The 21,513-nt window shown below is 42.2% G+C and overlaps 2 protein-coding genes across 11 annotated transcripts in view; one reads left to right on the top strand and one right to left on the bottom strand.

Annotated features, from left to right (window-relative positions):
• Positions 1–9,927, top strand: part of PAN3 (poly(A) specific ribonuclease subunit PAN3) — a 123,448-nt gene extending 113,521 nt beyond the window's left edge. For 5 of the 9 annotated variants that reach the window (XM_025000073.2, XM_025000071.2, XM_025000069.2 and 2 more), the window contains 3 exons: positions 4,411–4,549; positions 6,966–7,095; positions 8,426–9,927. In XM_025000073.2, the coding sequence (XP_024855841.1) occupies positions 4,411–4,549; positions 6,966–7,095; positions 8,426–8,562 (406 nt within the window). In that variant the 3' untranslated portion in view covers positions 8,563–9,927. The other 4 variants (XR_003037532.2, XM_025000070.2, XM_059892235.1 and 1 more) reach the window with 4 other exon arrangements.
• A 5,203-nt stretch (positions 9,928–15,130) lies between these two features.
• FLT1 (fms related receptor tyrosine kinase 1) overlaps positions 15,131–21,513 on the bottom strand; it is a 205,302-nt gene continuing 198,919 nt past the window's right edge. Inside the window, exon 30 of one of the 2 annotated variants that reach the window (NM_001191132.4) lies at positions 15,131–17,882. In NM_001191132.4, coding sequence (NP_001178061.2) covers positions 17,681–17,882 — 202 coding nt within the window. In that variant the 3' untranslated portion in view covers positions 15,131–17,680. The remainder of the gene's footprint in view (positions 17,883–21,513) is intronic. The other variant, XM_059891968.1, reaches the window with a different exon arrangement.

The raw sequence follows: 21,513 nt of genomic DNA, 5'->3' as shown, positions 1-21,513 counted from the left end.
TAAAGACACATACACACACTGTACCACTTAACCCCTGAATTTTGAGATGAGTATTCAGTGTTGACATTATTAGAGCAAGGTAAATACTGTTTGTAGCTTCACCACACAGTAAATCATGACTACATTTCCTTTGTTTTGTATTTTGTTTTTTGTTTTCCTGGTGTGAATACTTGTCTTATGTAGAAAAATAAGCAAGTGAAAAATATTTACCACCAGTTCATTCTAAACTCCCCGCCGGATATAAAACATTCTTCCATATGGCCTCAAATGAGTAATAACCTCTCAGTTCCCTTTTTCCTCCGCATTAGAAAAATTACCCCAGGGCCTCTGCCCTCTGCCCCGCTCGTGGCTGGTTGCCTTCCAGCCTGCTCACGCCCTCAGCTGAGACCCCGGGCTTCCCTGCACTCTTGCCCTGGGAGCTCTCCCTCTTGTTGTCCCCTCTCTGTGTTGCACACCCTGTTTCTTGCTTTTTGCATTGGTTTACTCTTCTGCTTTAATAAATCACATCCTTCTGTAGCTTCCTGAGAAAGGGGAGTTTTCCCCAGTGTTTGGAAGTCTAAAAATATCTTTATTCTGCTTTCATACTTTATTGATAATACGATTGGGTATATGCCCTCAGAAAATTCTTTTTATTAATGGAATCTTTTGAGTATAGTGCGTATGGACCAGTTTCTTTAAAAGTAGAAAAGGTTTGCAGTGAAAAACCTTTCATACGTGACACCCCCAGTCTCTCCACTCCTCCTACCAGCCTTTATTAGTCTCTTGTACATGTTCCCTGAGTTAACAACTGTATATTCTTATCACCCCTCTACTTTAAAATATGTACAAACGGTAAGTTACGTACAGGGGTCTGTATATTGCACGACAGTGTGTTTTCTCATAACAGTGTGTTTTGGAAATCTTTGTACAGATAACATTTAGTGTACGCACAGCAGTCTTCTCAGTAGTTAACAAACATGACCTAACTGAATCCTAGTAACAGCCCGTAGTGCAGATACTTCAGTATTCCCTGTTAATAGAGAAATTGAAGCATAGGTTAAAAGCCTCTGGGGTCACGCATAAAGTCAGGACTCGAGTCCAGACAACATGTGGTTCCAGAGTCTGTGCTGTCTTAACCACAGAGCCGTGGTCAGTGGCCGTGTAATAGTCCATCCTGTGGGTGCTCTGTAATTTGTCCCTCCAGTTCCTTATCAATGGCCTTTTGAGTTGTTCTCAGCCTTTTTGCTAGTGTAAGCAGTTCTGCAGGGACTGACTTAAGCATACTTAATTTTGTGTGTGTACAAGTATAGGTCCAACTCTGAGTATGAAGTCAGTACCTGCTGGAATTTGTGACTGGAATTTGGCAGCTGTTAGAAGGATTTGCCAGTGTACAGTGCGTGAGAGTCTTTCACTAGCAATACTTTTTGCGAACTTCTGGGTTTTTGACAACCTGATAGATGAAAAATGGAATCTCAGTACAGGTTTTTTGGTATTTACTCACAATGAGCACGTTGCCTGTCTTTCTGATTCAATTCTGTTTCCTTTTCTGTCTGTCTAATCCTTTGCGCATCTTTATTTCCAGCTGCACTTTGTCTTTTTGCTGTGTAGGAGCCAGAGGGATCTGACCTTTGTGATCCTTTCTTTTAAGTTTGTCATCTTTCTTTTGACTCTGCTCAGTTTTTTCCAATACAGACATTTTTATAGTAGTCGAATTGATCAAATTTACTTTTTGCTTCTGGATTTTGAGTCACGGTCAGAAAGTTAGCATTTCTACTCTTAAGATCTTATGAAGGGATCATCAAGAATTTTCTAGAATACTGAAGGTTTCATTTTTTTTCATATTAAAATTTTTTATATATTTGGAATTTATATAGGATGTAAGGTGTGAATTCACCACCACCCCCACCACCCACAGAAGTCCAAAAGCTATTTATTGCATAGTCTAGCTTTTCCCACTGGTTTATTAAGGCAGCAGCTCTTTCACACTATGTTAATGAGTGACATTTAAAATCTACTAGTGTTAGCTCTTTCTTATCTCTTTTATTAAATTTATTAGTAAGCTTAAGGAGCAGTTGTGTTTTTTAGATGTGGAGTTACCTTCACCAGGATAATGGCATGTCACTGTATTTGCTGATGTCTGCTTTAGTATCCTTCAGAGTTTACGATGTTCTTCATTTAGTTACAGTACACTAAGTTTATTCTTAGGTGTTTTTTCTTGTTGCTGTTATCAATGGGAATTTCCTCCATTCTGTCTTCTTAGATTCTTTGTTATCCAGTATATATGAAAACGATTGATTTCTATCAATTTTGTAGCATGGGACTTCTAGTGTTTGGGTAGTTTTTCAGTAGATTCTTCTGGGTTTCTCAGTCGTGTCTTCATATAATGATAGTCATATTTCCTCCCTTCTCATTTCTGTACTTTTGATGTCTCTTGAGTGACTGTGTTAGTACCTCTAATGCATAGTTCAGTAATAGTAATGATAGTTTCTTTCAGAATTTGAAGCACTGCTCCATTTATTGTCTTTTAACTTATAGACAGACTCAAAGCCATTTTCTTTCCAAGTTTTTCTTCATCCCTGTGCTTTTAGGACAACCCCCCGCTCTTTTTTTAAATCATTGATGTGCAGAAATTCACAATGATGTGCTGTGGTGGTGAGTTTTTGATTCATTCTGATGAATCAACAGATGGGCCTTTTAACCTTGGGAATTTATATCTTTTAGTTCTTGGAAGTTGTCTTACTGTTTCTTTGCAGACCTCTTTCTGGCATTCACGCTGCTTAGATGTTAGACGTTTGCAATTGATTTTCTAATATTCTCTTCTGTTTTCCATATTGTGTCTTAGTGTTGTGCTTCGTAGCCAAAAATCTCAACTTATTTTGTCTGAAGTTAAAGCGTTTTTTCCTAATGCTTTAAATTTGTACTTTCTAGGCAATAATCTCAACTTACTTGGTCTAAAATTAAAGAGTTTTCCCCCTAATCCTTTAAATTTTTTGAATTTCTGCGATATTTTAAATTTCCAACAACTTTCTGCTTTCTGAATATTTCTGTCTTACAGCATTTAATTCATTTTTCTCTGAGGCTGTCAATTATAGATTTTTACTCAGTGGGTTTTTAAATTTTTTATTTAACTTTTATTTTGTCCCCTGAAGTATCTCACAGGAAATCCCACTACTGACTTCACCTTCAAGCACCCCACAAAGCATTAGAGCTCAGTTTTTTTTTTTTTGTTTGTTTTTTTGGTTTTTTCGGATCTGCTAAGTCATGCTGCTTACCTGTCTGCTTTTCACCTTTTTAATTTTTGTGACTATTTTTTGTCTCCTATTGTTTCTGATCCCTTTGTCCTTGTCTGTCTATACACTTTTTTAGACACTGTCAGTTGGCTGGGATTTTGAAAAGGAACAGAGATAAATGGGTGTGTTTAATCAGCTTTTAATTGAAAAACCCTGGAGTAATCTTAATAAAGCAGACACATGACTGTGGGGGCTTCCCTCTTTGTTCTCAGAATGCAGACCTCATTTTTACATGTGATCTAAGGCTGCATGGCCTGACCTCTCCCTTTTCATCCTTGCTTCAGATCTGCCTTTTTTTCCTTTTAATTTCCTCCTTGCCTCTTGTGCTGTCTGCCTGTCTTTTCTTGTACCCCTCCTTGTCCTCACTCAGGTCCTGCACTCTGATCCTCTTTTCTCCCCCAGCGCCATCCAGCCTCACTTGTCTTTTCTTGTTTAGGTGCTCCTTTCTCTATCCCTTGCACATACTGAGGCCTCTGACCAGGAGGCATGCTTCCTTGGGGAGAGCACCCATTCCCTCTCTGGAAAGCCTTCCTTGGCTTCCCAGGTGAATTCTTGTTTCTGGTCTATACTGTGTCCCTGTTTTTAAATAGCATTCTCTCCATATCCAATTGCAGCTTTCTGTAACCTGTATGTTTCATAGGTCACTGAAAACTAACAGTGACCATCTGGACAGTTTTCCAGCTCTTTGCCACTCACTTTCACATCATCACATGTTGGTAGGAAACCAGTGTCTACCCCATTTGGTTCAGCCCTAGACATTTCCCTGTTTTATGCCCCCAGAAAAGCAGAAGACATGTCTGACATCTCTCTCTACCCTATATAAAGAGGTCATTTGCTTTCTTCCCCATTTTATCTAAGGGTAGGGGCCTAAGTGAGGAAGGGATTGTGAAGTAGGAGTATGTAAGGGGGTGATTGCTTTGAGAAGTAGAAAATGGTAGCCATGTACTTCCATGTTCAGTGAGATTACTTTTTAAAATCTATGGGCACTCTGGACATAAAATTTGATTTAAAACAGCTACACACAATCCCTACTTTCTGGTTGATTGTAGACAACAGTAAAACTGGTTTTGAGTCTGAAGTATAAACATATAGCTTTGTGGTATAAGCATGAGTTATTGAGGTTAATATTCCCTTCCCTCAGGTTTCAGAAGGATCCTACCTGGTCGGAGACGGGAGACCGGTACCTGTTGAAGCTCTTTAGGGATCATCTTTTTCATCAGGTGACAGAAGCGGGTGCTCCTTGGATTGACCTCAGTCATATCATTTCTTGTCTTAACAAGGTAATCTGGGTCTGAAGTTTGAAGATTATGATGCTATGATCTCCAGTTTATAGAGCTGCATCTTGTACAAATACTGAGAGACGTAAGGAATTACATCTCTGTACTCTGCTGTAGTATACAGGGCATGTTATTCATAATTATTAGCTGCTCCCACTTAAGTAGCAGTTTCTAGAATGGGAGTATTTTTTAAAACCTGCATGAATAATTTCAGAATTTTTCATGGTGGTCCTTTTTGTTATGATCAAATGTCACAAAATGACTGCCTCTTCTCCCCCAACCCACCCCCACTGTCTTTTATTTACCAGCTGTAGTTTGTTTCAACATATGAGGCCATGAGTGGGAAAGACAAAAATACTTTTGTGTTTAAATATCTTTAAAAGTTGAATTCCTTTCTTTGCAGCCATGAGTCACATTGAGTGCTCTCAGCTCAGGGTGTCATTCAAGTGTTAAAACTGAGAGCCCAGTGCAGGACATGCCAGCAGAGCCCGCTGTGATAAATGGGGGGTAGGTGGTTAGATGAACCATGTTGGTAGAGGCATGTCATAAGTTTATTTAAGAGGCGAGCTTTGTGTTTTAGAGAGGGCTAGGAGGGATGGGATTTACAGAGGAAGGGAGGAATGCATTTTCCTTGTGAACTACTTGTAATCATGGAGAGAAATGGGTCTCCAGAGGTAAACCCTCGCCTTTGTTTAGGTTTGTATGTGAAACAGGGGTTGGCCACCTGTGGCCTGTGGACCAAATCCTTTGCCTGTTTTTAGACAACCTACAAGCTAAGAATTTTTTCTCACATTTTAAAAAGATTGTAAAAACTACAACGAACAATATGAAACAGAGGCTTGTATATGGCCCTGAAATTGAAAGCATTTACTGTCCAGCCCTTTTCTGCTGACCCTGGTCTAAGCTGTCCCTAAGTTGCAACGATTAGAGCAGAAACTAGCCACTGTGGCCCATGATTTAGATCTGTTGGCTACAGTATGCTCATCCCCAGATAAAATGGGTTTTATTTTTAAGCATACTTTGCCATGTTTGAATTTCCTTAAAACTCTTTAGAGTATTGTCAGTAACCTACATTAAGACAGAACAAGACTGTATGTATAATTTAGCTAATCTGGTACGATTTATATATTCATTTGTCCTTTTTCTTTCGGAGAAAACATTTTTTCTTAAGCACCAAGTGGAGAATAAGGCCACCAGATTTTAGAAAACAAGAGTCTATAGTATCAAAGCACCAGCGGGTAAAAATACGTAAAATTGGAATAAATACTGACAGGGAGAGTCTGTGGAATAAGCCACGAACAGACATTGTAGATGAAGGTTACTTATTGAGTCTTAGGATAACTGAAGCTTTGGAGAAAATTCTGTTTCATTTCATAAAATAACTGGGAGTAAATAAATAACTCAGGGTAAATAAAAGAGGAGTAAATAAGTTTATCCTAAATCTGAAAATGTGACAATTTTTTGTTTAGAAAAAGTGTAATAAATTAAAAGGGATGGATGGTCATTTTGGTGATACAAAAATTAAATTTTACATAGATTATTTTGGTGGAAATGACAGAAATTAGATGGTAAAATGATTTGAAAGGCTATTGTCTTCAGAATTAGTGTTAAACATTTTGATGAATTAATGAAAATGAAAGGAAAAATGTACATTGAAAACTAACAAAAGTAAAGTGAAAATCCTAACAGAAGTTATTTGGTGAACTCAGGATTCTTACTAATGCTTTATAAAGGCCTCATTAAAATATTATTGCCAGATCCTGATAGATAGGGATTTGATAATGATCACATACTGGCATTCACACAAGTGGAAATAACACAAGTAAACGTATGAAAACATTTGGTAACATTAGTTAAAAAGGTAAAAAAAAAAAAAAAAACAACATTAAAAAAGGTAAATTAAAATAGCAAGGCACTCATTTGATGTGGTGTTACTGGTACATTGGTACAGATCATAAATTTGTGCTGTTTGATGTCCTTTGGAAATCATTTTGGCTGTATGTATTAAGCTATAAAATTCCTCAGACTTCTTGATTCCATCTCTCCTAGGGAAGTAATTCTACAGAAGAAAAAAATTAAGTAGCCAAATATGTTCATTGCACTGTAATTCATGATGCCAAAAGACTGGAAGATATTGGGGGAATAATTGAAGTCTGCATTTTATGGAGTATCAGCTGGATGGAAAGTATTGCACCCAAGTGTTAAGCGTGACAGACAGACAGGCAGCAACACAGGGCAACATTTTTAAAAAACACACCTGAGTTGAAAAGTGTGTGCACACTGACTAGTGATGTTAAAACATTTATGATTATCTAGAGGGGGATGTGACACAATTTAAAAAATTTTTCATATATTACTGTTGCACGTGTTGTCCTAAAATAGGCTTGCACTTCACATGTTGTGTGTCTGTCTGTTTCAGTTAGATGCTGGTGTGCCAGAAAAAATAAGCCTCATTTCCAGAGACGAGAAGAGTGTACTTGTGGTGACTTACAGTGACTTAAAGCGATGCTTTGAAAATACTTTTCAAGAACTGATTGCAGCTGCGAATGGTCAGTTGTAGTATTTGCTTAAAAAAAAAAAAAATAGGCGGGATATGGCCAAGGAGCTTAACCAATAGCAAATTGCACTACAGCTGAACTGTTGTCAGCGTCTCATCTCACGTTGGGGAAGCACGCAGAAGATGAGCAGAGCTGCTTGCACTTGGGTCAGGTGCGCTGTTACTTGAAAGAAAGAATGTCTCCCTCAGCCCCGAGCTGTGGCTGCCGGCGGGGCCACACCTGTGAAGAATTTATTTTAGATCAAGGAGCACCATTAGGTGAATGATGTTCCAGCTTTTGTTTTTTTTCCCCACTTGTATATGCACTAATTTTAATTTTTTAAAGACTTTTTTCTGATCTTTGAACTTTTGCCATGTTGTATACTTATTAAGGGAAACTATTTGCAAGGACACTTTTGGGAAACCATGCTGGGCAACATTTTTGTTCACTGAGGGGTGCAGAATTTGCTCTTTTGGGGAGGGGTTGCCCTGAATAACATAACGGACCAGGTCAGTGATTTCATGGAAGTACAGTATAGTGCATAGTTCTTGTAAGAGTATTGTATGCAAGCTCTGTATGCCATCCACTGTTTGTTCAGATTGAGAGTTTTTTGGTGTGTTTTGTTTTGTTTTTAAGAACACAGAAAAATATCAGTGAATTATTGGGCATGAATTCCCCTCTCAGCTGATTTAAATCCTTTCTGAATGAGGATAGACAGACACTGAAGGAGCATATAGAACTCTTCGCTCCAGATTAAACCAGAGCCTTTAAAAAAAAAAAAAGTGTTCCCCTGCTAATCAGATACATTTATGCCATTTTTTTTAAATAGAAAAAGAACATTAAGAAATTGTGTTAAAGGCCTGAAGGTCAGGAGTCTGTTGCTTTAGGTTCTTTCCAGTTTGCTTTTTTTTGTATAAAGTTCTGTTCTTTGAACCACAGCTTTACTATGGTACTTTACACTGGACACAGATGCAGAGACACTGTTCAGAAGACAAACTGCGCACAGCAGTGGTCTGGCGTCGAGAGCTTTCTGAAGTCTTACAGCCTGGATCTGGAAGGATCACAGTCTGCTGTGCCTTTGCAGTCACTGCTTAGCCCAAAGTCATAGTGCTTTTGATAATAATAACTTTGTGGGGTATTCCTGAGTCAGTCAATCTCAAAAGTTTGGAATTATCCTCCTCTTAACTTTCTTAACATTTGGACGTGCAGTTGTCGCCAAACTTGGGTATTCATGGAATTTCTAGTCAATGAAATACCTGTACTTAGATACTGAAGACTGCCAAATACATAGGAATTTTCTTTCATAAAAACCAGTAATGAAGACTCTTATCTCCTTTCCCAGCACTGAATGTTTTACTAGCACTGGGTGCTCACCACACAACGATGAAGAAATGTGGAAACTCAGAAGGTCGGGAGGGACTTCAGGCACTTGCAACTGATGTGACAGTCTTCAATTTTAATAACTATTCCTATTTGTAGTTTTCAGAGAAGTTTTTAATATTTCTCTGTCCACTTTTTATAAGCTTTAAAATGATTTTCTCTGCCTTGAGATTTGCATCAAGAAAAAGCACCTCTTCACCCAAAAGCTTTGAAGACTAGAGACATGCTTTACATGTTTTAACAAGTGTGTTTGAGTCCACGTTTGGTAGCATCAGTTGTTGAGTTAAAAAGGAAATCAATTATTGCATTTGATCAGGATGGATTTTAAAAAGAACATAATGTTCACTATTCAAAGGATAATTAACATTTGCCACCATAATGTTCTTTTTTTATGTAAAAGGAACAAGAACTTGGAAACATTAACATGCAAAGGTCTTTTATCATTATTAGCTCATGTATTTGAGGAAGAGCAGCTGTCTTTTTATATGTTTTTTGACAAATCATATTGTAATTCTTTTGTACAAAAAAGAACTACTTGTATTCTAGAAGAAATATGAAATGCTTAATTTATAAGCGGGCTGGAGATTTTTTCCAATATTGTTTTCTTTGAAAATGAAAGGGGATCATCTATTTTAGTTTCGGGGTCTGGGAACTTTTTGAAAATTTAATTTGTGGACCAATGTTATGTGAAAGCTAAGGAAGGGCAGGGGTAAAATAGGGCTTGATTTTCTCATTCTGTACAGACCAGCAAACTTCCCTCTGCAAGGCAGGCTCAAATCACACACCCAAGAGTGTTGGCGTCATAAAACGCTAGTTTGCTTCAGCCCCTAGTAACCTCAGGACTTGGTTTGAATATAAAAGGTAGACAACTGATATGTTTTCACGAGTAAAATATTGTCAGCCAGAAACAGCTGGTGTCAGGTAAACTTTTTTTTTTTTTTAAGCTTTGTTTTATATTTATTTTTCATTTAGTTTTTATTGGGAATGGTTTTCAATAGCACTCTTATTAGTTCTGCTTAGGTGTTTTTTGGGGGAGCCCTCTTTTCCATAGTGTAATTCCACTTAAGAGGTTGTCTAAAAGTTAGTCTTTTTAATTCATAGGAAGATTTTAATATCTGAGAGTACTCAAATTAAGGATGTAAACTTCCCACACCTTCCTGTTATGACAGATATAAAAGCACAGAAAGGACAACCCTTGAAATCATGTAACATTGGTCATTTCAGCTTTTTGTACCTATTTTAAATTCTGTCAGTGCGTTTACTTCATTGTAAATATTTTTGAGGGCACCTTTGTGTTTTTGCCTTCAACCTTGGTTCTGTGATTTGGATGTCAGCAACTTCCCTGAAAAGCACCAATGTGTTAAGTTCTAATGTCATGACCCTGGTCTGGGTTATTTCATCTTTAATCCTGTTTTCAGTCTCTATGTGTACAGCAGTATTTTTAATAAAGAATTACAGAGAGAAGATTGTCCTTTTTTTTTTCCCTTTTTGGTACCAGTGCATTTAACAAGATGATGTTTGTCTTACGATCAGGACTTAAAAGGCTGAATATTTCATATGTGTTTTGGAGGAATTTTTGGTCTTTGGATAAAATGTTGGCAGATTTATTTACCAAGTATCTGTTAAATGCTTAACTTGGACCTGTTCTAGACACTAAAAATGCAGATATGAGTATTTGTTATTTACAGAATGTATAGTTACACCCAAATGTTTCTAAATAGTACATGGCACATGCTTCTGTGAAAGGGAGAGGACCTGCTTCTGTGAAAGGAATGACACCTAGCTCATTATTGATTCAGACTCAGTCTACTGTGTAGATGCAGGTGCCCTTCCCCCCACATCCTCCAGAAACATCATATAAGGGTAGAGAATGAAAATACGGCAAAACGTTAATACTCATCGAAACTGGATACTTGTTCACTAAATATAAGCATACTTCAGAGAGACTGTGGGTTCAGACCTCTGCAATAATGCAATAAAGTGAGTTGCATGATTTTTTTGGTTTCCCCTTGCATATAAAAGTTATATTTACACTATCAATAGCTTTATGTCTAAAAAAATGTATATACCTTGATTTAAAAATCTTGCTAGACATCATCTGAGCCTTCAGCAAGTTGTCTTTTTGCAGTAGTAACAGCAGAGATTCCTGATCACTATAACAAATAGAGCAAGAATGAAAAAGTTTGAAGTGCTAAGAGAATTACCAACACAAACCATGAAGTGAGCAACTGCTGTTGAAAAACGGTGCCTTTAGACTTAATTTGATGCAAAGTTGCCACACAAACTTCAAGTTTGTAGAAAGCACAGTAACTGTGAGGCCTGTCTGTATTTTATTGAATGCCTGTTATCACATTATTAACTAAAGATGTATTAATATGTCTTTTGTTGCTCAGACATTATTGACCAGAAACGTATCAATACTTTTTTTTTGAAGAGAGTGATGCAGTTAACACTGTTACATAGTTGTACAATGAAGTTTGATCCAGGATTCGTTGTACTACTTAGGATTGTTATCATTCACATGTTGCTGCATTAGGTTTTTATTCCAGTCTTGTGTATATCATAAACAGAAACTTCTTAAAAACGGTGCATGAAGAAATTTTGAGTGAAAAGCTTTTTGGTGAACTTTATACAGACACTTTCTCTGATAGGCTGAGCGATATATATACTAGTGTCTTCAGAATATAGTTCTGATTCAGATGATGTGAACATTAGAGCAATAAAAAGACAAAAAACCTTAGTGATTGATTCTGATATGGAAAGTGGACATGAGACTCACTGGTGCTGGGGGATGCATTCTCCTTTGCCTCTACTGAAGAGTAGTTTGAAGACAGTGTTTCACGAAGATTAGAAGACTTTACAGGTGTGTCAGGTGTTCATATATTGAATGCAATTACCTGCAAAGTGTTAATGAAATAACAATGAATTTTGGGCCCAGTCAGAATAAAAATTGTTTGCCACAGCTGTTAGTTTCTGCAAAAAGCCCCCAGTCAGTAAAGAGTTAATGCCAGACATTGCTCTAGGAACCATTAGAATCCTGACCACAAAAAGTATTTGTGCTCTTGTTGCTCAGTTATGTCCGATTCTTTGTGACCCCATGGACTAGCCCGCCAGGCTCCTCTGTCCACGGGATTCTCCAGGCAAGAATACTGGAGTGGGTTGCCATTTCCTTCTCCAGGGGATCTTCCTGACACAGGGATGGAACCCTGGTCTCCTGCATTGCAGCCACCAGGGAAACAGCCATATAGTAGTTAAGAGGTAATAGTGATTATGTGATTAAATAACACAGGAGTGATTAAGTAACATAAAGGGTGTGGATCGGGTTGCCAAGCTGAGCAAATTAAAACAAAGAACACCAAGCCTCAGTCATGCAGTGTCACTTGTGCCACATGCTGTTGCTTAAGGAGAATTGGCAGAGCCAGCCTGATTGAAGGGGAGGGAACTGGGTGGGGGAGTGGCAGGAACACTGCTGAGGTTCACAGGGGATGGGAGAGGGTTGAGGCTATCTTTTGGATTGGCCACAGTGTCAAGAGCACATGTGAATTTAGCATTCGCATGACAGTTTGGGGGGGGATCTGGTCAATATGTGTAATTTGCATGTCCTTATCCCATAGATGTCATTGCAAGTCTTGAGGTTGGTTGAGATTATGAAGAGAATTCGTATGGGCTTAGAAGACCAAAGGTCTGGGGCAGTGCCCTGGGTTCCCTGGAACACTATCCACAGATCAGACAAAACCAATGCAAGTCAGAAATGACCTGTGGTGGTGGAGGGGCGGGGGGCATCTGGCAAGTCCAGAAATCAAGGTGTTGATGGGGAAGATTGAGACTAAAAAGGGCCATTGAGTTTAGCAACATGGCATTGTGGATAATCTTGTCAAGAGCAGCTCCATTCAGTGAGAGGGAAAGCTTGGCTCAAGTGGGAGGAAAGGGACCAGAAACAACAAGTGTAAGCCCTCTTTCAAGGAGTTTTGTTGTGAAGAGTAGAGAGAAGGAGTGGTAGCTGGAGGGGAAAGTGGGGATGGTTAGGGTTAGGGTGTTTGGTTTTGCAGGGTGAGAGAGGTACTAGCGTGTTCATCATATCCAGTGGGAAAGTGGGGAGTGGGCGGGGGTGGGGGTGGTGAGGTGCTGGCACGGTGCCCTTGGGTTGAGTTTGGTTGGGGGCTGAGTGCACCAGCGGGTGTTTTGAGTCAGTGTGTGGGTGCAGATGCTGGTAGGTAGGAAAATGTGACCAGGGGATTTTTAAGTTCTCATGATTCCTTCAGTTTTCCCATTAATGTGAAGGGTAAAACTGATGGTACCTATCGTGTTGGGTTGTTCTGAAAATTAAATGGTTTTTCCTTATTTTTTTTCAGCACTTGGAATAGTTGCTGGCACAGAAAATTCACTTGCTGTGTTAGAGTCTGAGCCTAAGCCCTTACTCTTTTTAAAATGGGTTTTTCTTCTGTGAAAAGTTGTGGTAGTTAATCTTTTTTTTCCTTTTGCATATCTTTTATCGAAGAATACAAACACAGGTTTGCAAGTAAGTGGACAGCTCAGTGAGTGAGCACAAAATGAATGCACCTACTACCCCACCCAGATCAAGAAATAGAACCTTCTTTATGGCATCTGATTGGTTTGTTTTGTTTTCTCTTAGATGTCTTGAGTTCAAAAAACAGAAGGCTAGTCATTCCTGTGTTGGAACCCAGGAGATTTTTGAAGTATTTTCTGGCCTTTGGAACCCAAAAGTCTGATAACATGTTTAACACTGAAGGGTTCAATAAACCTTACTGGGCCATCCTTCTGCTGGAGTAAAGAAAAAAAAACTATTCCCAAATGTACTGTAAATTTCTAAAGTCATGAGAAAACGTCTAAACTATGACATGACACCAATTCCTCGAGCATTCTTCAAATTGTTTGCCTAAATGAGTGACTTCTGAGTCAAGAAAACCAGTAATATTTTAAAAGGATTTCAGATTCTCATAATGCTTCTTGCCGTCTTCAGCTAATTGAGATTAGTCACATCCCCTTTTCTTGCTTTTATCCCAAAGAAAGTAGGCTTGTTTTCTCGGAAAATGTTTCTCCAATCTGGTTTGCTCATGGTGTTATTAGGAAGGTGACGGTGTGAGCGCTTTCTAAGACAACCTGGTGGTTGCTTATTCTGTGTCTATTAGTGATTCTCTAATTGTTTTCTCTTTCTAGGATGTAACCCACAAAACAAAGTTGAGTACTTAGCTAGTGTCCTTTTCTTACGGAAATTCTTGTCTCTGGATTTTGCCTGATTATTTTGTATGCTTTCCTGCACACAACCTCTAATACACACACACAGTTATATTCAGTTCAGTTGCTCAGTCGTGTCCGACTCTGTGACCCCATGGACTGCAACACACTAGGCCTCCCTGTCCATCACCAACTCTTGGAGTTTACTCAAACTCATGTCCATTGAGTTGGTGATGCCATCCAACCATCTCTCCCTCTGTCGTCCCCTCCCGCCTTCAATCTTTCCCAGATCAGTCTTTTCAAATGAGTCAGTTCTTCGCGTTAGGTGCCAAAGTATTGAAGTTTTAGCTTCAGCATCAGTCCTTCCAATGAATATTTAGGATTGATCTCCTTTAGGATGGACTGGTTTGATCTCTTTGCAGTCTAAGGGACTCTCAAGAGTCTTCTCCAACACCACAGTTCAAAAGCATCAATTCTTTGGCACTCAGCTTTGTTTATTGTCCAACTCTCAAATCCATACGTGACTACTGGAAAAACCATAGTTTTGACTAGACGGACCTTTGTTGGCAAAGTAATGTCTCTGCTTTTTAACATGTTGTCTATGTTGGTCATAACTTTTCTTCCAAGGAGCAAGCATCTTTTACAAACACATACATTCTTCATTATGGTAATACTACTGTTTGGGAAAGCCTGCCTCATTTTTAATTGAGGGGACTTTGATCTGTAGCCAGCACTCACCCTTAGTCTGTACATTTTACTTGTGATCATGTTCATCTTAGATTTAAAAAAAAATTTTTTTTGCAGTATAGTTGCTTTATAGTGTCCTGTTTCTGCTGTACAACAAAGTGAATCAGCTATATATATGTACATATATCTCTTTTTCCTCTGGATAGGGCATGGCAACCCACTCCAGTAATTCTTGCCTGGAGAATCCCACGGACAGAGGAGCCTGGTGGGATACAGTCCATGGGGTCACAAAGAGTCAGACACGACTGAGTGACACAGCACACACGTATCTGTCTTAGGATTTCCTTCCCATTTAGGTCATCACAGAGTGCTGAACAGGGTTCCCTGTGCTCTACACTGGGTTCTCATTAGTTCTCTTACACGGAGTATCAATAGTGTGTATATGTCAATCCCAGTCACCCAGTTCATCCCCACCGCTCCTTACCCTCCTTGGTGTCCATACATTTCTTCCCTGTGTTTGTGTCTCTTATTTCTGTTTTGCAAACCACTTCATCTGGACCATTTTTCTAGCTTTTGTTACACTGTTCGCGTGTCTTGATTGTTAATACAGCCACTCTGTGGGCTGATGGATGATCCGTGCCTGTCTTGAGCTGTATTTGCTGTCTATTTCTTGTGCTGGTTTAGCAGTTAATATTTCACGAGCATTTTTATGCTTGTCCCCCCTCAACAGCCCTAAGAAAACCAAGACCCCTTTTTTCATTTTCACACAGAATTGAAAATATATGGATGTTTTTGTAAGTTAATTTTATTATATGAAGATAACATACAAAATACATTCATAGTGACTAGAGATGTAGGACAAAATTCTGTCTCACTTATAATCTGCAGCATATACTCTTGGTTTGTATAAAAGTAACTTTAAAATTCCAGTTTCCTTAAATAGTTCTGCACAACACACACACACAAATATACATATAGTTACCACCACTGTCAGTCAAAGGCGCGCTCCTTTAATCAATTACAAGAGGCCAACAAGTGTTTTTTTCCCGTTTGACATCCAAAAGTAACCTTATCAGGATTTTGAACACACTTGCTCCTCGGGTCTGAGCGTCATTCTGAGAACAACTAGAGACAAGCTTGTGCGTGGTTTCAGTCCCCTCCCACCCACCATACTCGGGTTACGTGATCTCACAAGTCCTGGAAAGGGGGTCCTTGCCCCCTAATTGTTCATGCCAACCATTTTTGTCAAAATTGACAAATGGGTCTAATAATGCCATCAATTCATTAGTGATTTAATTTTCTGTGCTGCTTCAGGGCACCTACCTGTGACAAGCCCTTTCCCACTGGAGAGCGTCTTTCCTCCCGGTTTCCAGTTTTTGTTCTATGTTGAGACCTCAGATGGAGCTGGACTGCTGGACAGAGTCTCTGATTCCATTGAGTCTCTGAGGAAGCCAGATTAACACAGTCTAAAGGGTTCTTTGTCTTTTGGAAAAATGGTATTACTAAGGCCTCTTAAAGAACGGATTGCTGAAATCAAGACATATACGTATAGCTAAGGTTTTTCTTTGTTTTCCCTAATTGCTGGATCCTTAACTGACTTGAAAGAACCAGAGACTCAATTTCAAGCTTCTTATATTTTGCCTGCTTAACCTCCTCCCGGTTACCTGATTGCTACTCTTGCCAGTGGTCACAGGTGCTCTTGTGCCTGTAAAGAGGAAGAGCAAAGCTCTCCCCGCCTTTGGTCCCTGGTCCCGTGCTGTCTGGACTCGGCTCCTGGTGGAGACTGGCTGGAGGCTCCTCCAGCAGAGGTCCCCTCCCACCACCACCCCGGGAGCAGCTCTCTGGCTGGGGACAAGCCAACTCTCCCGTCTCTTCACACCAAGAACCTTGAAACGAGACTGTGACCACCCCCGCCTCCACCAGTCCCCTGCCCTCTGGCCAGGGCAGGATGTCCAGGCCTATCTATCACCTTTGTCTCAGGTTCTAGGGTTACATCACCTGTGTCAAGGTAAGCATCCTCCTCTCCACCAGGAGCAGTGATTCCTGGTGGCCTGCCTGGCCCTGACTGGCCCCAGAAGGTGCACACACACCCTAAATACACAGAATCACGCAGAGATGGTGGCGGACCCAGGGCCTCTCGGCCCCAAGAAGTGGGCGCCCTTTTGTACCCTGTCCCTATTTCGGTCACAACTCAGACCCGAGGCAGGGCCCAAAGTAGGTGAAAAGAGGCTTTTCTCTTACTGACGGCTCATTAACTAATATCCTGAGTCCCAGTTCTAGAAACATCTTGCATAAATCACACACCACCTTTTTCCTCAAGGAGCATAAAGTGCTTCATAGACATTGGTTACTGCTCTTGTGTCCAGGAGACAAGCGTGAGAGAGTTGGGGTCCCCACTGAGTAAGAAGGACACGTGGCTGCCTTCCTGTCCTCCAGTCCCCTCGGTCTCAGGCAGTTGGTCTGGTGCAGAGAGGGGGTTTTCACTCCCACCTTCCCTTTTTCTCCATCTATCCTAGTTTGGGTCTAGAGAAAACCTCCACAAGACTGTTGCCCTTCTCCTCAGCTTCCTTTGATTACTAATTGAAACATGTTAGAACAAAGAAGTGAATTAAGTGGACTATATATGAATACTCAAAATAGAAGCAGACGTTATCTGTGAAAACGTGGCTTTAAGCCTAAGAGGTGACATGACAGACCAGACTCACTGGGGTGAGCCCACCTAAGGTTTTACAATCTGCTTGATAGTTCCAACAATTATGTTTGGCTTTTTTTTTTTTAAACCTCGCATCACCCCTCCGTCCTGTCTGCTCCCTGGATGGATTCTCCAAGGTGGACCCAGTGGCACTGTCCTCTACTCACTCCCGCCCCACGAGGTGCAGCTCCAGTCCCCCTCCCCTGCCCTGTGTGCTCTCCCCGTCTTCTCCCTCCCCACACACACAGAGCCTGCTGGAGACCCCAGAACCATGCCTCTGACAGCACAGGCCTTGCTGGCCCAAAGAGTCCGAGCCGCAGTGACAGGTGACAGCGTGTGTCCTGAGCCACCTGGAGCCCGGAGGCTGTGGGGTCTCCGGGGTCAGGATTTCTCCTCCCCGCTGAGTCCTGCAAGGGTCGGCAGTGGCGCTCTGTCACTATTCCTCTATGTGGGGTTACATTCTTGTTAGTCAAGAGAGACAAAAGCACTATTAAAAAAAAAACACACACACACAAAAGCAGCCGGCTCCTGTGGAAAGGAAAAGGTGTCGATTTCTATATGCATAATACTGGCAAAAGCTAGTTTTCTGGGGTTTATAAATACACACGTGGTTCTAGAAAGAAGGCTGTGCAGAATCGGGCTTTAGACTGGTGGGGTGGAGTACAGGACCACAGAGTTGTAGTCGGGCGGAGGTGAGCAGCAGGAAATCTTCCTCTCCAGCTCCGAGTGATCATAGGTGAACCTGCGGTGGCCCGCGCCCAGGTGCCCACAGCTGGCGTGGCAAAACGTGGGTCTGCTGAGGTCAGAAAGGCCTGACTCCTTACTCTTACTGGTTACTCTCAAGCTAAAGACAGAAAAGAAAGAAAAAAAAATCAATTGTACAAAATGGATTTATTGGAAACACTAAAGTCCACTCTTGAGTGGGTGCTTTGTTCAAGCCCAGCGGCTTCCCTGGTCAGTAAAGAATCTGCCTGCTGGGAGGCCCGAGTTCGATCCCTGAGGCATGAAGACCCCCTGGAGAAGGAAATGGCAGCCCACTCCAGTATTCTTGCCTGGAAAATCCCATGGACACAGGAGCCTGGTGGGCTACAGCCCATGGGATCGCAAAGAGTTGGAGTCGACTGGAGGATTAACACTTGTTCAAACCCATCCAGAGTGAGTCTGTTGAGTCCTACCTCGAACTAGGCTGGGGTGTCTGGAGCTGCCCACGGCCTCTCCTCCACTGGCCAGGGACGGAGGGTGGGATTAGTTAAAACAAATCCAGAATTCCTGGTGGAAAACAGCTCCCAGGCTTGGGTCCAGCGCTCCCCTCCGCGGGTCCGTTAGCACCTGGGATTGGCTGAAAGATGCTAAGTCTGTGAACAACATCTTCTAAGGGGAGAGCTGCGATTAAAATAGAGGATCTTGAGAGGAGGCGCCTCCTGCATCAACCAGGTGGGCCCTGAATGCAATCCCACGTGTCCGGGCGGGGGCATCACAGCGCTCGCAGGAGGAGCGGGGCCACGGCCATAGAGGAGGAGTGCCGGGGGCGTCATGGCTGGAGGAGGCGCTGGCCAGGATGTCCTGTGGGGGAGGGGGCCTCATGTCGGGATGCAGCCCTGCCGACACCTCGACACCTCGTTCTGGGGCGTCCGGCCTCCGGAACTGCAAGAGGATCCATTTCTCCCGTTCTGAGCCACCGACTTCATGCAAAGTTCTTGCGGCCGCCTGGAGCAATGCCTAGGACGTGCTACAGAAACTTGGTAAGTTTCTCCCTCTCAAGTTTGTGCTCCGGAGGAGAGAAGCATTCGGTTTGGTTCGGTTCCGGGCAGTGTGTCGCTGGCCAGGGCGAAAAGACTGGCTTTTGGGTTGGGTGCAGGTGGGGCGGGGAGCTGGTCTGGTCCTCCGTATTTGATAGTTTCAGCAACACCGGTGGGAGTGAGAACCCCGCGTGCCACTGGCCGTTTGGCTCGAGATTGGCGCACCCAGCCTTTGAACCATGTTCTGTATGTTGGTCTCGGAGTTGACCATTTTTTTTCCACAAAGGTCTGGAAGTGTTTCAAGGCAGGAAACAAGAACATGTGGGCCCCATTTCTCCCCCTCACTCCGTGTCCTGTGACCTGCCCAGGACTGGGCTCGGGGTCCCTGGGTGCCCGTGGAGAGGACGCAGGTGCGCAGGTGTCCGTCGGGGAGCGTTCACAGCCCTCCAGTCTTCTGTAGTTGATGAGCTGGGGCCCCACTGCTCACAGGTGTCTGCGGACACCCTTTGGTTTACCTCAGGGTCTGCAAACTAGCCGGTGAGCTGGCCACCTGTTTGGTTTGTTGTTGTTTTTTAAAACAATAGTTTTATTGACATGTTTGCATATTGTACAGTATACGTATTTAAAGTGTACTCTGGGCATTTCATATAAATGAAATCCTACAACTGGCTCCTCTCACTTAATTCAAGGTTCATCTATGTTGTAGCCGCCTATCAGTACCTCGTACTTTTGATTGACAAATATTCTCTTGTACGGATATATGCATTTTATTTATCGGTTCACCAACTGATAGACATGAGAGTTGTTTCTACTTTTGATTCTTATGAATATTCGCATATACGTTTCTGTGGGGTATATGTATACCTACAGAGTTGCATTGCTGGCTCAGAGTAACTCTGTTTAACCTTCTGAGGACTGCTTTCCTCTGTAAACTGCTAGATTGTTTTCCAAAGTGGCTGCAGTAATATCATGTTCCCACCAGCAAGCATCCAGAGTTCTAATTCCTCCACGTCCTCATCAACACTGACTCTGGTTAGTGAGGACCAGAGTTCTAGAACCACATCCCTGGTTCAAACCATTCTGGTGGGGGTGAAGAGGTAGCTCATGTGATTTGCATTTGCCCTGATATCTGATGAGGTGAAGCTGATTTTCACGTGTTCCCTGGCCAAGGCCACCGGCTCTTGTGAGTATGGTTGACTGGACACAGCTGCATTTTATTGCTCGTCTATCAGCTGCTTTTATAAGTGGCAGAGTTGAGCAGTTACCACTGGCCCCTTACGAATGGGTCTGCATTCAGTAGAAAAACCATCTAAGTGAAGTTTCGTACAATAGAAACTTGTCGGCAGTCAGAATTTAGACTGTAAAAAAACACATGCAGAACATACTTTTCTGAAAACACTTAACTCTGAACACAGCACCAAACTACACAAATGTAGAATGAAAACAGCATTTCAACTCCACCAAAAGTATTGATCATGAAAGATGTAAAAAGTCACCTGACTTCCCTAGGCACGGTTCCCTTTTTAAACAAGTCCACCCCCAAAGTACTCTTGTTCTCCTAGCTCTTCAACTGTATGGAAAACATAGGGTGCTTGAGAATTTGAGGAAAAGAGAAGGGAGCACTCCACCTGTGTTGTGGAGGAACTGAAGACTTTGTTCACTTTTTAAATCTTGTTTTCGGGTCCTTTGCTTACCGAAGGCGGCCCAACTTCTCCCAAGTGTTTTGGGAACTCTGTTTAAGGGGTGGGGGAAGTTTGCAGATCCCTGATTGAGATAAAAGAGGGGCAGAACGGTTCCACATCGGGGGGAGGGTCCAGGGCAGATGTTTGAACCAGGAAAGGAAGGCAAATCTGGTGGGCCTTGCCCTGCCCAGCGATGTCGCTGGGCAGAGAGGAGCACGGAGAGGAGCCGGCCGTGCAGAGTGCAGCGAGAGCCCTGGTAGTTCTGACAGTGTTGTCACTGGCTGCCCGGTGGAGGCAGGAGAGCGGGCTCTAACAGGAAACGAGCCTTCATTTGGAAGAGTTGGGGTCTCAGGATGGCGCATCTTAGGACTAGACGACTGTCCCGGGGCCCTTCTTGTCCCCTCATTGCAGGCCCCCAGCGGGTAATGGGTGTGCGTTCTCTCCCCGCCCCCTCGGACAGGTCTCTGGTCCGGACTGTACACTGTTCACAGTTGAGGACGTCCAGCTCCTTTCCGCTGAAAGACTATGCTTCTCTTTGCTGGAGTGTTCTGTCTTCTCTCAAATCCCACTCTTCCTTTCCAGAGCATGGTGCTCAAGTGTCTGCTTTTTTCTGTTTGTTTGTTTTTTTTTTTTAATGATTTTTTAAAATTCATTTATTTTTAATGGAAGGATAATTGCTTTACAGGATTGTGTTGGTTTCTACCGAACATCAACATGAATCGCCATAGGTTTACTCATGTCCCCTCCCACTTGAACATCCCTCCCACCTCCCTCCCCATCCTACCTCTCTGGGTTGTCACAGGGCCCCGGTGTGACTTCCCTGAGTCATACAGCAAATTCCCATTGGCTCTTTATTTTATATATGGCAATGTATGTTTCCACATTACTCTCTCCATGCCTCCCACTCTCTCCTTCCTCCCCCTGCCCCAGCCGTGTCCATATGTCTGGTTTTATGCCCTCTTTACTTTCCTTCCAGGGAAAAGAGCTTTCTGCACAGCCTGGACACTGCAGTTTAGGAGGGCAGGCAGCGCTCAAGTATGGCCATGAAACCCTC

The sequence above is a fragment of the Bos taurus genome, chromosome 12 (genome assembly GCF_002263795.3).
Source record: "Bos taurus isolate L1 Dominette 01449 registration number 42190680 breed Hereford chromosome 12, ARS-UCD2.0, whole genome shotgun sequence".
In the NCBI taxonomy this organism is placed as follows: domain Eukaryota; kingdom Metazoa; phylum Chordata; class Mammalia; order Artiodactyla; family Bovidae; genus Bos; species Bos taurus.
This window is presented reverse-complemented; position numbering and strand designations above follow the sequence as displayed.